General features: G+C 49.8%; 1 protein-coding gene across 1 annotated transcript; it reads right to left on the bottom strand.

The window, feature by feature from the left end:
- Nucleotides 1-1,916: 1,916 nt before the first annotated feature.
- On the bottom strand, nucleotides 1,917-14,629 carry RAX2 (retina and anterior neural fold homeobox 2). The gene is made up of 3 exons (XM_054013885.1): nucleotides 14,326-14,629; nucleotides 6,778-7,028; nucleotides 1,917-2,360 (listed from the first exon to the last, which is right to left on the bottom strand). Exons 1-3 carry the CDS (start codon nucleotides 14,627-14,629, stop codon nucleotides 1,917-1,919), a joined length of 999 nt encoding a protein of 332 aa, XP_053869860.1.
- Nucleotides 14,630-15,190: the final 561 nt, after the last annotated feature.

The raw sequence follows: 15,190 nt of genomic DNA, 5'->3' as shown, positions 1-15,190 counted from the left end.
TTGGATAAGGGCAAGGACCATTTCTTTGTTCTGTGTCAGTACAGCACCTAGCACAATGGAGCCAGGATCTCAGCTGCGGCTTCTACGGACTGCCATAAGATACATAATTAGTACCCACGATCACCTCTTGAAAACAGCCTGGCAGCATTCTTTTGGCCCTGCTGTTTGGAAGGAGCATGAAGCAGAGGGCCTGGGAGCACTTTTGCATGATGCAATGGGAATGCAGCTAAGGAAAGCAAAAGCAACCGGAAAAACAGGCCATCCTCGCTCAGAATCAAGCTGAATGTCAGGGAAAGTGGGCTGCTGGAGACTGCAGGATTGTCTCCCAAGGGTGTGGATTGGAGCTCCAACACGTGGGACTTCTACGAATGGGCAAGACAACTGCAAACTTCCTGCAGGAAAAAACAGACAAGACCCAAATGGACTTTTCTGTCTCATCGTTTCTATGATTCAAAGCACAGACATGGAACTAACTGTCAGAAAACTGAGTTCCCACGTGAAACCCTCTGGCATTTCTTAGACAAACAATGGTGTTGGTCAAACTCCAGCTCAGACTGTCACATTCTGCCTCCCTAGCCCCCTCCCCTCCCCCCTTCTCCCTTACCGGAATGCTGCTGTCAGACCATGGGCCACACCAGAAGTAGCTGCACTTCATTTGTGGAAGAAGCGAGTCCTACATACAACACAGTTTGTAAGGAACACTGGAGATCTTTTGGGATGAATACACTAGTTACATTGTCGCTCACAAGTGGTGTATTATTCTGATATTACGGGCATCAAGAATCAACTAGCAGGTCCCGTATCTCAGAATGGGTTTGAGTTTTTGTAAGTGTTTACTCTGAATACAACCATAAATGTATATAGTTGCTTTTACCAGCAGAATTAGCAACTCTCTGACGTAGCTAAACAAATACCCAACAAAAATGTTCTCTAGGAAACTAGATCATTTCATTTGGGTTTTTTTTAAAATCTGCAGCATAAAAAAATGAACAACAATAAAGACAAAGGGCTGAGGGAAGAGAACCCCGAGATGATTCCGCAAGTCCAGGGAAGGTCGCTACGGGCTGCTGGAGGACAGTGGGTTTGAACTGACAAGAGGTTTGTGGGAGAGTCCATGTGTAAGTGCAGGGGACCTGGCCAATTGGTTAAGCCAGCCACAGGTCTGGGGGGGTGTTCGCCCCGCTCCCGGGAGTGAGAGACAGGGCTCTGCAGGCGCGGAGTCTCAGATGCTAAGGCTAGAAGGGACCATTGCGATCACCTAGTCTGACGTGTATGACAGGCCGGAGAGCTGCCCCTGCATTGAGCTCTGTCTTCTGCCTGCTCTCGCCTCTGCCATGTGCCGACCCTGCAGGGATAGTCTGGAAGGTGCCTGGGGAAAGATGCAGGGCCAGTCCCTCACCTGGTGCAAATCGCCGTAGCGCCAGTGATTGCCCCCAGCTGCGGATCTGGCTCTCTATGGCTGAAAAGAAAACAAAGGAAACACAAACCACACACTGAACTGTCCCTTTGGTTCTGCGGAGGTGGGCTGGCTCTGACGGTCACGGTAGTTGCTCTTGGAAACCCGTCCCCTTTACGCAAGGTCTCGGCCACGCCACCCATTCGCTAGTGTCCACGTCTGCTTCCTTGCTCACGATGCCAATCAGTTCAACCCCGAGACCCTTCTAACACGTAGGTGTGGGGCCGGGGGGGGGGGGGGGGGGGAAGAGAGGGATTCCTGCCCTACCTCGCTGCGCTGAGCTCTGGCTTGGGAAGTTTGGGAGCAGCCGGCAGGGTTCTGCATGGGGAGGCCTGGCAGTGCCCCTAGGGAAACACCAACATCCAACATCAGTTCTGAGCAACCCAGGATGCAGAGTAGCCAGCCTGATGGGACCAGGAGATTGGAAAATTGCAGGAGGGTAGGGAGGGGGCATCATTAATCAAATAGGCTGCCAGGTTTTATCAATGGTCTGAATATGCTCCTTGGCTTTCATCCGTAGGGACGCGATGCTGGAGCTCCTCTGGTCGACGTCTTCCAGAGGGTACTTGTCCACAAAGGGGGTGGCGCACTGGTACGGCGTGGGTGCCATGGGCTGCATGGGCTGAGCCATGGGAGGTGCAGTGTTGAGGAAGGAGTGGCCGGCGTAGGCGGGCTGCAGGGCTTGGGTGGGCCCCATGAAACCTGGGATGCTGTGGACCGTGGTAGCGCTGGAGATGGGGGAAGTCAGCCAAGGGTCCAGAGGCAAGGAGTTGCTCATGGGCCCGACGTTGGCGGTCATTGGGGGCCTGTTGAAGGACAACATGGGGGTGTCGTGGAGTTTCATCGAACTGGCTTCCATTTTCTCTTGCCGCCTCCACTTGGCGCGTCTGTTCTGAAACCACACCTGCAAGAGGAGAGGCTGGAGCGTGACTAACTGCACTCAGTCCTAGCCCACCAGATGCCATCAACATTTCACACCGCAGCCTAGGACTGGATGCCTGCCTACAACAGCCACCTGGAACTCTGTGGCTGCAATGAGAACTCAGAGTCTCCTGCCCCCAAATCACCCTTTCTACCACCTGAGCTAAAGGAGAATCCTGCAGTATAGGACCTATGCCACATGGCTGAGCAGTTCTGATTCCACCAGTAGAAGGCAGATCTAACACATACACACCAGCCAGTTCTTTCCCATACTTAATACCCAAGCAGCACCAGAACTTGGCCATTCTGAGTGATGTTTCCGTGACTACCCACCCATTATTACTATGTTACATTTGCTGGGTATAAAATCCTGATGTCTTTAGGCAGGCCAAGCGCTTGTTGATTTTTTAACTCCTGAGTGAGGATCTGGCCCCTTGTTTGGGAAGTCGCTCTCGGATGATTAGATAATACAATGCCACACAATCCAGGATAGCATCTTCCCTGCCAACCTGCTCCCAAAGCACTTTGTGGAGTTAAATAATACGTAGCAGAGAGAAGGAAAAAACACAGTGTGGAGTGATGTGAACTAGAGAGGAAAAATAGGGGTAGTCAGTGAAAGGGCCATTTGGACATTCAGTAAAAGAGTCTTTTTCCCAAAGCTGCTGCTCAGAGCCAGTTGGCAGCCCTAGTTAAAACTCGTGGACCTAACTCATTTCTAGGGCTTTCAGTTCAGTCCCAGCAGAGATCAATGTGTTTTAAACGTCCTTCCCCGGGCTGCTAGTAACACTACGGGTTTATCAAAACCAATGGGCTGCCAGAAATGTTTCCTGTTTGCATTGGCCTGCTCCACTTCCTGTTTCTAGTCAGTGACCATTCCAGGGGCAGATCTTCAACTAGTTTAAATGGTCATTGATGATTCCCTGTTCTGCTCACTCCCTCTGGGGCACCTGGCATTGGCCACTGCCAGAAGACAGGGTCCTGGGCTAGCTGGACCTTTGGTCTGACTCAGTATGGCTGTTCTTCTGTCCCTCACCAGCTGAGAATCGGCCCTCACAATCTCTAGCTACCCAGCCTACACCTGCTTGGCAACTGGGCCCCCAGGACTCAGCCACCAGTGAAATCAATGGATGAAAAGATGCTGTGTATATGCTATTATACTGTCTTATGTGACGCTGTATTTTTTGCTCCCATACTATGAAGTCTCGTCATATCTAATTAAATATGAACATCAGTTATCAAAATCAATGAACCATATACACTAAAAATTGCGCCACCCTTGTCTTTTTTAAAAAACAGGTCCTGCTAATCTACACCACTCCCAGATCTGCAGTGGGCTGGCTGGTCTTTGGAGTGACTCAACAGAATTTGACTGTGCATTTTAACTAGAAATCATGCCGATCGTATCAGTATCAAATACCAAATTATCTTATCCCCCAGCATGCGGGCCACTGGTGGTAGGTTTAAACTTAATTGGATGAACATGCTTATTAATGTGTCTGTTAATCCTTTAGAAGGTGCCATGAAATATACAGCTAACCATGTATAGCATGCAGTTAATTACCTTTTAATTGATTTTCTTGTTTAATTACTCAGGGTGGTTTCCAAATTAATAAAGAGCTAGTCGATCCCCTCATTCCCGCTCTACCCATTGCTGGAGTTTGTGGGGGATGAACAAACATTCATCTGAAACTCCTCTTCTGCCTGTGTTTTATTAGACAATCACTTGTTTCCACATAGATTATGACAAAGATCTACTGATGAAAATAAAATGCTGCCCTTCTGTTTCATTTATATGGAATTGGTCTGGGGGCGGGCCCCAGGCTCCAGGGATACTGTAAAGACTTGGCTGGTGTGTGTATATGTGTGTGCATGCGCACCACTACACCTTATTAGAAAGAACAGGAACTGCTCAGCTGTGGGTCATAGGGTCTGTACTGCTAAGAGCTTGTGGAGATTCTCCTTTAGCTCAGGTGTTAGAGACCTGAGCTTATGGAGCAGCAGGATCTGCTGTGAAGTTCCAGATGGCTATGGCTCCCCTGGACATCCCCCTCTCTCTGATTGGTCACCCTCTCCCTGCACACTAATTCCTCCTCCCAGCTCCTGGTGGCTTGGTAGTGCTGTAGCCAACGGGGGCCGTGCGTGTAGCCACCCTCAGGCCTGGCGCAAGGCCCAGTGCCACTCTGAGAGTCAAGCCCCAGGGGGCGATGAAGGCCTGTGCACCAGGTCTCTCCTATTCTCCCTCTCCCACACATGCTACCTCTGCTCGAGACATAGAGCAAGGCAATGAACCCTGGCTCAACTTCACGTGGGACTGGGGCACAGCTCAGAGCCCATTCAAAAAGATAAGCCAGGTCCTGACTCCTAACCACACGTGGTCCTGCAAGACCCCTTGGGGTTTCTCCTGCAAAGGGGTTTCTCCCATGCCTGGCCTAAATTCCAGCCTGCTGCCTTAAATGCAGTTTCAACAGGATTGAATACACTTCTTCACTTTCTGTCCTAAGCTCCCCTGCGGCGTTGCTGTGTGATGCAAAATAACTGCTTCTGTGTTTCACCCCAGAGCTGGCTGCATTTCAGTGGTGGCCAGAGTCATTCTAGTATCTATGGTTTGTTAAGTCTGCAAAAAGGCTTCGTGAGACATTTAACATTAACAACAAGGAGTCTGGTGGCACCTTAAAGACTAACAGATTTATTTGGGCATAAGCTTTCGTGGGTAAAAATCCAAATTTATGCGCAAATAAATCTGTTAGTCTTTAAGGTGCCACCAGACTTCTTGTTGTTTTTGTAGATACAGACTAACCCGGCTACTCCCTGATATTTAACATTAAGGCATCATTTTCAGAACTGGCTGAAATTTTTTTGCATACAAGTTTTGTTGTTGTTGTTGAAAATGGACTTTTAAAAATAAAATTAAACTTTTAACAAGAAAATTGCCAGCACGACTGAAATTTTCTCATTTTCATGAAATTTTCCATGAAAAGTTCTAATGGCAGTTTGTATCCAAATCATTTTCAAAGTCGTAATTGACCTGTTTCTTTACCAAGAATCTAGTTTTCAGTAAGGAAACATGGCTTTCAATAAACTAAAAATATTGATAACATTCCTGTGAAAAAAATTGACTAAGATATTGTGACAAATTTCACATGAAACTGGAGCCCCAGGCAATGGACACAGGTTGGAAATTTAATTTTTTTCATGCAATCCTTTCCCCCGTTTTTAATAAGACTGACAACACCTGGTTTTTTTACAGCACTTGTCACCCACAAATCTCGAAGTGCTTTAGCAAGGAGGGACGTATCATTACTCCCATTTTTACAAATGGGGAAACTGAAGCACAAATTGGTGATGTGATTTGCCCCTGGTCACTCAGTATGCTAGTGGCAAAGCCAGGAGGAGAAGCCGAGTCTCTGGAGTCCCAGTCCAGGGCTCTCTCCCTTAGATTGTATTTTGTCTTCAAGAATTTCTCAGCCCTGCAGGGCGATCCCAGGCCAGATCTCATCCAAGGCGGCCATGCAAGATTAGGGCTAGTAGTGGGGATTTCCTGGATTTCACTTCACTCCATAGCAGAGCTGCTGGAAGAAGCACCCAGTCTCCGGGTCTCAGCACTGGGCAGAGATTGCTCTCACCTCCAGGACCTGCAAGTCCGCAAGAAGCCCCTATCCAACTACCCCGCTGCAAGGCAGAGGTCCCGAGCTCGCCCCACATGTCTGGTAGGTGGAGAATGGGGGGAGCTCTGCCACGGTTCGACCACCCCTGCCTAGACCATCCCTGACAGGGGCTTGTCCAACTTGTTCTTAAAACCCTCTGATGATGGGGATTCCACAGCCTCCCTGGGAAGCCTGTTCCAGACCTGCGGGAGCCTCAGGATTAGAGAGTTTCTCCTACTATCTAACCTAGATCTCCCTTGCTGCAGATTACTTCTTGTCCTATCTTCCGTGAACACGGCGAACAATTGATCCCCTCCCTCTCTCTAACAGCCCTTAATGTATTTGAAGACGATCAGGTCCCCCCTCAATCTTCTGTTCTCAAGACTAAACATGCCCAGGTTTTTTAACTTTCCTCACAGGCCAGATTTTCTAAACCTTTTCTCACTTTTGTAGCTCTCCTCTGGACTCTCTTCAATTTGTCCACGTCTTTCCTAACGTGAGGCACCCAGAACTGGACACCATACTTCCGCTGAGGCCTCACCAGTGCTGAGACAAGTGAGTGTCTTACATGTCACACTCCTGTTAATACGCCCCAGACTGATATTAGCCTTTCTTGCAGCTTCATCTCATTGTTGACTCATGTTCCATATTCAACTGAGCTGGACTTAACCAGTGACCTAGCGGTGAAAGGCTCCTGCATACCCCATTGGTTAACCTGGTGCCCAGGAGTAACAGCCTCGTCTGGCCCTCCCTCACCTGCACTCTGACTTCCGGCAGATTGACTTTCATGGCCAGCTCCTCCCGGCTGTAGACGTCTGGGTAGTGGGATTTCTCAAAGGCCCTCTCCAGCTCGTGCAGCTGGTAGGTGGTGAAGGTTGTGCGGTTCCTGCGATGTTTCTTCTTGGGCTGCTCCTCCTCTGTGTTCTCCGGCGTGGTGCCCTCGCTGTCCACGCTCTTCCGCAGCTCACTCAGCTCTCCCTCACATTTATTTAGGAACATGTTGGCTTCTGCGGAGGGGACAGTAGTTGGGGGTTAGATCGGAGCTGGGCAGGGAACACCAGCCTCGCCGCTCACCAGAGAGACCCAGACAGGTCCCTCTTCACACTACAGCTGCAGCAGGAGCAACTTAAGAATTACTATTAAGTAGCAACTGTTAAGCTGAAAACTAAACCTAGGGATCAATTTACCTGCCAGTGAAAGGCAGCCACCTCTGGGGTGGAAGGTGACAGCTGTTTAAAGTGCATAGCGGAGCTGCACAAGTTTCAAGCCAGTAAGTGAGAAAGAATCAGCCTGCACAGAGTGTTTGTACTGATTTAAATACACTAGAGCCTCAGAGTTACGAACACCAGAGTTACGAACAGACCAGTCAACCACACACCTCATTTAGAACCACAATTATGCAATCAGACAGCGGCAGAGACAACAACAAAAAAGCAGCAAATACAGTATGTTAAACGTAAACTACCCACAAAATAAAGGGAAAGCAGTGTTTTTCTTCTGCATAGTAAAGTTTCGAAGCTGTATTAAGTCAATGTTCAGTTGTAAACTTTTAAAAACAACCATAACATTTTGTTCAGAGTTCTGAACTTTTCAGAGTTATGAACATCCTCCATTCCCGAGGAGTTCAGAACTCTGAGGCTCTGCTGTGCATCTCTGTGCCGGTATTACTGCACCGCTACAAGACCTGCATGCAGACCGGCCCTAAATGAAACTACCTGGGGGAAGTGAAGCAATTACCCACCTGGACAGAGGGGCTAAGCCTCCTGCCCTTGCAAACAGTGCCACGGTGAACTAAAATGCTGTATTCCTCCAGAGCCCGCTAGTGCAGTCGCTCAGTGCTGGACACAGCCCTTCCTACAGACTCGCCAGCACACTTCAGGCCACTGTTGCCTGTTCCTTGGATACCTTCCCAGATCCCTCCTGCTTCATTTGTGAGCCCAGTAGAGATTCATGGCACAACATGGTCCAGCTCTCTGAGCACTTCACCCTTATTCATCCTTTCCTGGCTATTCCCTTCCACTCCCCTGAAACGCTGCCAGGATCTCACGGGAAATGTTCAGGTTCGAAGCAGCTCTGACTTTCCAAAACGTCTCCAACCCTCAGTCACAAGGGACTTTTGGCACTGAAACAGCACTAGGAGAGGGGCATCAGCAACGAAGGCCAGAGAAACCAATACCTCCCGGCTGCTTTGTGCCACTCCAGCACCACAGAGCAGCCATAAACCTGGCCAGTGAACCTGGCGTTTCAGCCGCTTTGTGTCACCAGAGTGGTCAAAGCAACCAGAGTGCACTGTGAAGCTGGCCCCCGGACAGACAGATAGATGGATACAAGGAAACAGATTGTTCATTCCCTTAAGAGTTGACCTGCTCTTGTTGCTTATTCCCTATACAAAGTCACAACGCTCCCCTTCTGACATCAGATGGGTCCCACAGCCGCTCATTGTGATGTTACCCAAACCACAAGAGTAGACTGCAGGACTTGCAGCATTGTCTAGTGGGGAGAGCAAGGGGCTTGGCTTGGAGCACCTTGGGTTCTAGTCCCGGCTCTGCCACTGATTGGCCATGTGCCCTTGGACACATCTCTTCCCCTCTCCGTGCCTCAGTTTCCTCCATCTGTAAAATAAACTCCACCATAGTGAAGCACTTTGAGATTGTCCAACAAAAGCAGCTAAGTAACATGATTCACATGCAGGAAGAGGACAAGAGAGAGCATGTGACCTCTGCTCCGGCAGCTTCCCAGGAGGTGCCAGACACTTATTACCCACAAAATCCGAATTCCTTTGTAGTCAATGGGAGTTTTGCCATTAGCTTCGACAGGATTTGGGTTTGGGTTTGCATGTGCACAAGGGGCAAGGCACCCTCCCGGCAGCACTGCAGGATCACAGCAGCTGGGCACCAAAGCCCCTCGCAAGAGAACCTGGACATGTTCAAACTAGAGCCATAAAGACGTCCCCATGGTATGTGATCCTTTCAAACAGCAGTGCTCCCCAGCCTGAGAGGATGGCTGGACAAGGCTGCCATGGGAAATGAGGGCCTGAGCCAGTTCCATTGAACTGGAGGAGAAATACTGACTTAAATGAGGTCTGATTCAGACCCTGGGTGATCTAGAGGAAAGAGCCTGTCTCACTGTCTCACAGAAATGCAGGGCTGGAAGGGTCGTCCAGTCCCGCCCCCTGTGCTGAGACAGGACCAATTAAACCTAGACCCTCCCTGACAGGTGTCTGTCCAGTCTGTTCTTAAAACCCTCCAGTGACGGGGATTCCACAGCCTGTTCCACAGCTTCGCTACCCTGAGAGTTCGAGAGTTTTTCCTAATATCTCACCTAGATCTCCCTTGCTGCAGATTAAGCCCATTACTTCTTGTCCTCCCTTCAGTGGACATGGAGAACACGTGGTCCCCCCCCCTCTCGATAACAAACTCCCTCCTGCCCAGTCTTCTTTTCTCAAGACTAAACATGTCCAGTTTTTTAACTTTTTCTCATAGCTCAGGTTTGCTAAACCTTGTCTCATGTTTGTTGCTCTCCTATGGACTCTGCAATTTGTTCCATCTGTTTTACATTGTGGTGCCCAGTAGTCTGAGTGCAGAGTAGAGCAGGACAATTACCACCAGTGTCTTCCCTGTTAATATACCCCAGAATGATATTAGCCTTTCTCGCAGTTGCATCACACTGCTGACTCGTATTCAATTTGGGATCCGCTCTAACCCCCAGATACCTTTCAGCAGTACTACGCCTAGCCAGTTCGTCCCCAGTTTGTAGCTGTGCATTTGATTTTTTTTCCTCCTGGGTGTGGTACTTTGCACTAATCTTTATTGAATTTCATCTTTATTGATTTCAGACCAATTTGACAAGTCATTCTGAATTCGAATCCTGTCCTGCAAAGTGCTTGCAACCCTCCCCACTTGTTGTCCCATGCAAATGTTAGGAGCATACACTCCACTCCATATTGAATGATGGTCTGCTCCCTCTGACTTCAAAGCCCAACCCGCATCAGCATGAAACAGAGTCAGCGAGCCAGATCGTCAGCTGGTGTCAATCAGCGTGACTCCAGTGAAGGATCTGCTGTGGTGCCTCTGTGTCCTATAAAGAGTCAGAACCTAATGGATACAGTGCAGTGACCCCAATGAGAATACACCCGTAGGTGGAGTTGCACACTTACTCTTTGTTTAAACATCCGTGGGACAAAAAGCCAGGCTGATGACTAGATCGGATCCCTGCCTGACTGCAGTGGGAGCTTTGGCTGTGCAAAGACTGCAGGATCTAGCTCAATCTAGTATGGCGTAAGGGAGCTTCAGTGTGTGTCTGTGATTAATCACCAGTACCAAAGGCATTTTGTTTCCCTGTCTATGACCCTGCCTACGTGAAGGAAATTTGCCCCAGTATAACTATTTGGGTCTGTCATCAGAATAAACTATGGTGGTGTAATTCCACTGGGCTGGAATTACAGCAGTGGACTTACATCGATGGAGTGCAGATTTTCGTAACACAGGCAGGGTTTGGGAACGCACTGTCCAGTTCATGAGTAACGTATACCCTCATCTGGGGTAAATCAGATGGACTTCAATGGAACAACACTGATTTTTCACCAGATGAGGTTCTGAAGATTATATATATAATGCAGATAGATAGATAGAATCCATCTATCTATTTTACATGGGTGATTATTAAATTCTTTGTGAAAGCTATTGATTATATGTGTATTAAAAATAAGCATCCACAATTTAATGTCCTGTCAAGAACGGAGAAAAATTATATGAAAAACAGAATTTAAAAATAAGTTTCATATGAAAGCTCAGATTAATAAACCACCTGCCATATGAATTAATTCAAACCTTAACTTAATATGGCTGCAAATCACAATCAGCATGGGCTTTTTAATTCTTTCCGTTTAAATTGTTTTCTTTTACTACCAGACTTAGCAGAGGAAAGTAAAAATTCTCTTGTAATGTCTTGTGACAGTATATTTGTCCATTCAATACAGATCACCTAAGAAAATAATGAGGAGTCCGGTGGCACCTTTTTTTTTACCCACGAAAGCTTATGCCCAAATAAATCTGTTAGTCTTGAAGGTACCACCGGACTCCCTGTTGTTTTTGTGCATACAGACTAACACGGCTACCACTCTGATACTTAAGAAAATAATGAAATTCCCAAAGCTAATCCCTGAAGCTATCTTAAAAAAAGACACGCAGTTGTCTGACCAGTAAAATCCACATTTCAGAGATGCAATAGAAATAGGCTAAAGTAAGATTTTTTAAAAAGAAAAATCCGCTAAACAGTGTGTGAAAAAAATCACAAATATAAACTGAGATTTAACCTGCTCATTTTTTTTTTTAAGTTCACCATCTTTTTGGTGTTTCTCTTTTAAAATCTTAATTTAGATCTGGACAATCTTTACTTGCTGGAGATAATATGGCCCTTGAAATTCTATGACATAAAAGTGCAAATAACTAGAGAAACCAGTGGTATAAAAACTAGAGACTCCTTTAGCTCCCCGCACATCAGTTCTGCGATTTGGCAGTTCTGAAGGAAGGGTATTCCCTATAACTACAAAACGAACAGAGAGAAAACAGCAGAGGAAATAACAGGCCCATCAACATGGCTGTAAAAAAAGTTTCCCGCAAAAGTACATGGTTTCTTTACCGCTCTGCCCCCACCCCCTGTTTCTGGCTAATGACCTTTTTTCCCCTGAGTGTTTATAAGCGTTTTCAAACCTAGGAACATTTCGTCTTTAAGCTTTTTATCCAGTGTATCTGAAATCTTTCTGCAGCATTTGATAAGGATTACCAGCCCCTTTCTATCGGTAGGGATCTAATACAAACATTTAAATAAAACGAAAATACATAATCCCAGGATATTTCTTCAAAGGGAAATGTGATCAGATCTTGCTGGGATAATGATGTACTGGAGTGTGTGGTGTGTCTCACATACACACAAATACACACATATATGTGAGTCTAAAGAAATCAAAAAGGAAATTACATTAAGTAACTAAAACTAAACTAAATAAAAGATCCCACTGAATATATGTGTGTGTACATTATATATGTACACACCTATAGACACCTCTAGAATATAGACACGTGTGTGTTTGAAGAAATTAAAAAGAAAATTAAATTAAGTAACTAATTAAATAAAAAGCGACAAAGAGTCCTGTGGCACCTTATAGACTAACAGACGTATTGGAGCATGAGCTTTCCTGGGGGAATCCCCACTTCGTCACCCACTATTCACCCACGAAAGCTTATGCTCCAATATGTCTGTTAATCTATAACAGGGGTAGGCAACCTATGGCACACGAGCTGATTTTCAGTGGCACTCACACTGCCCGGGTCCTGACCACCGGTCCAGGGGGCTCTGCATTTTAATTTAATTTTAATTGAAGCTTCTTAAATGTTGTAAAAACCTTATTTACTTTACAAACAACAATAGTTTAGTTATATATTATAGACTTAGAGAAAGAGACTTTTTAAAAACGTTAAAATGTATGACTGGCACGCGAAACCTTAAATTAGAGTGAATAAATGAAGACTTGGCACACCACTTCTGAAAGGTCGCCGACCCCTGGTCTATAAGGTGCCTCAGGACTCTTTGTCACTTTTTACAGATCCAGACTAACAGGGCTACCCCTCTGATAATTAAATAAGATTAAATAAAGAACAGATCTCTCTTCCTATGTTTGTGTGTAGCTAGCTAGCTAGGAGGTGTCGGGGGATGAATAGATAGATGATCACTCTAGGTATGGTACAGTATACACATATACATACATGCACATCTGTAGTTAGACATACAGACACACGTGTGTACACACACTCACATGTATACACAGGTATCTTTTAGTTAGTTAAATGTTCTTATGAATTTCTTTCTGATACCGTGAACACAGTTTTTAAAGCCCCTTTCCGCGGCTGATCTGTTCCTACTGGGATCCACATTCGATGGTCCACCCTTGTGTCGTCTCTCTGGGGGGCTCTGCCCGGAGAGCAGCACCGGCCCCCCAGCTTTGGCGGGGGGGGGGGGGGGGGGGCGAGGGGTATTTGGCTCTTTGTTATTCACTCATTGTCCAGCCGCTGCTCAGATGACCAGCGGGGTCTGGAGGATGCCCCGGGCCGGCCTGTCCTTCCGCAGCCGGGGCTGCCCAGGCGCTAAGCCGAGGAGCGAGCAGTGCCACTCGGCGCACCCCGATGCACGCCTGGGAGCTGACCGCCTGCCTCCCACCCCGTCTCTGCGGCCAAGCCCGGGCCCAGACCTCGGCAGGGACTTGCGGGGAGAAAGGAAGAAAAGTTGCAAAGTCCCAATGCCCGACTCGCGAGGCTGCCTGGCTCCGAGCTGGTACCGCGAGCCCCGGGCGCCCCAGGGCCCCGCACCGCCCCCCAACGACCGGCCCGACGGTTCTCAGGGAGCCGAGCGCTCAGCCCCGAGCACCGCTTAAAGGGGATCTCCGGCTCCCCTCGCCAAGCCGGGCTGTGCAACCGGGGGAGGGAGAAGGTCCCCCCGGGGCCCGGCACCAGCCCTTGGGTAAGAGGGGGTCGGTCAGCGCCTCTGCTGCGCCCCATTCCTCAGCCCAGCCGATCGTCCCTCGGGCACCCCGCGTGTCAAAACCCGCTCCCGCGGGCCAACTCGGAGTCGGCCCCGCTTCTCCCTCCAGACTCCGCGGAGGGACCCCGGGCTGGCCCGGGGCGATCCCAGACCCGAAGCAAGCCGGCAAACAGAACTTGGACCCGCAGCGCCTGGGGGCGGACTCGGAGAGCTGCGAGCGGCTCTCCCCGGGATCGGGCTCCGGGACGCGCCGGGGAAAGCTGGAATTTTAAGGGGGTCAAAGCTTCAGAGGCTGCTATTAATTACTGTTAATTGTTATTGCTGCGGGGACAACCCCGGGCCAGGCGCCGCCGCAGAACGGGGCTGTTCGCATTTGGAAAAGAGAGAGAAAAAGTCTCCAAAAAGTTGGTTCTAGACACGGGTAGGGAGGCGCACGGGGCGCCGCGCTCAAACTCCGCCGAGACCCCTAGCGACCCCCCGACTCAGCCACCCCCGGGCACGGCCCTTTTCCGGGGGGCTCCCCACCCCGGAGCGCCCGGCTGCCGCTGCCTCGCCCAGCCCCGACGGCACAAGCCAGGGGAAGCGACGACACTTGTTCGCTGCCCTGAGCCCGCCGCCGCGCCCGGCGCTGCAGGGAAGCTCCCAGCTGGGGGCGGCTCGGGGGCTGCCCTGCCGGGGGGCTCTGGCTGGGACTCCTGGAACCGGTGGTGCCCCCCAGACCCCGGGAAGGGACGGTCGCGGCTGGATTGGACTTGCAAACCTATTTACCGTACAGAGCCGCCTCCTCCGGGTGCGAGCCCAGGGGCTGGGCGCTGTAGGGAGCCGGCGGCTGCTCCGCTCTGCTGGCGTCCCCCAGGCTGCCCGCGCCGCTTTTGCTGGCCGCGAGGCCGGGCACCTGCAGGGGGCCCAGGAGCGAGTCCTGATCCCTGCTAAATCCCAGGATCACGTCGATGCTGTGCACGCGCCCTGCACCCCCCGCGCCGCTTCCGCAGCCCTTCAGTAACACCTGCTGCTGCTGCAGGGCCCCTGCCTCCAGCACGTTCATGGGGCCCTCCTGCAAGGCCAGGTGCATTCAGACCGGCGGGGAGCCTGGGGCTGGCAGTGTACCTGGGGAGGAGGGGAGAGGCTGGGGGTGGGTGAGGGGATGGATGAGTGAGGGGGGTCTGTAAGGTGTGGGGTCAGCGACTGGGGTGAGTGGATGGATGAGTGAGGCGGGTCTGTAAGGTGTGGGGTCAGCGGTTGGGGTGAGTAGATGGATGAGTGAGGGGGGTCTGTAAGGTGTGGGGTCAGCGGTTGGGGTGAGTGGATGGATGAGTGAGGGGGGTCTGTAAGGTGTGGGGTCAGCGGTTGGGGTGAGTGGATGGATGAGTGAGGGGGGTCTGTAAGGTGTGGGGTCAGCGGCTGGGGTGAGTGGATGGATGAGTGAGGCGGGTCTGTAAGGTGTGGGGTCAGCGGTTGGGGTGAGTGGATGGATGGGCGAGGCGGGTCTGTAAGGTGTGGGGTCAGTGGCAGGGGTGAGTGGATGGATGAGTGAGGCGGGTCTGTAAGGTGTGGGGACAGTGGCAGGGGTGAGTGGATGGATGAGTGAGGGGGGTCTGTAAGGTGTGGGGTCAGCGACTGGGGTGAGTGGATG

This window comes from Malaclemys terrapin, chromosome 24 (assembly GCF_027887155.1).
Source record: "Malaclemys terrapin pileata isolate rMalTer1 chromosome 24, rMalTer1.hap1, whole genome shotgun sequence".
Classification (NCBI taxonomy): domain Eukaryota; kingdom Metazoa; phylum Chordata; order Testudines; family Emydidae; genus Malaclemys; species Malaclemys terrapin.
The sequence above is the reverse complement of the archived record's forward strand: the minus strand, read 5'-3'. Positions and strand labels throughout refer to the sequence as shown.

Excerpts from the sequence above, each read along its gene's own strand:
- RAX2 (XM_054013885.1), bottom strand. The coding sequence starts at position 14,629 with ATGCACCTGGCCTTGCAGGAGGGCCCCATGAACGTGCTGGAGGCAGGG. Across the intron at positions 7,029-14,325 it reads GGAGGAGGCGGCTCTGTACG|AAGCCAACATGTTCCTAAAT; the intron begins GTAAATAGGTTT and ends TCCCCTCCGCAG. Across the intron at positions 2,361-6,777 it reads TGCCGGAAGTCAGAGTGCAG|GTGTGGTTTCAGAACAGACG; the intron begins GTGAGGGAGGGC and ends CTCCTCTTGCAG.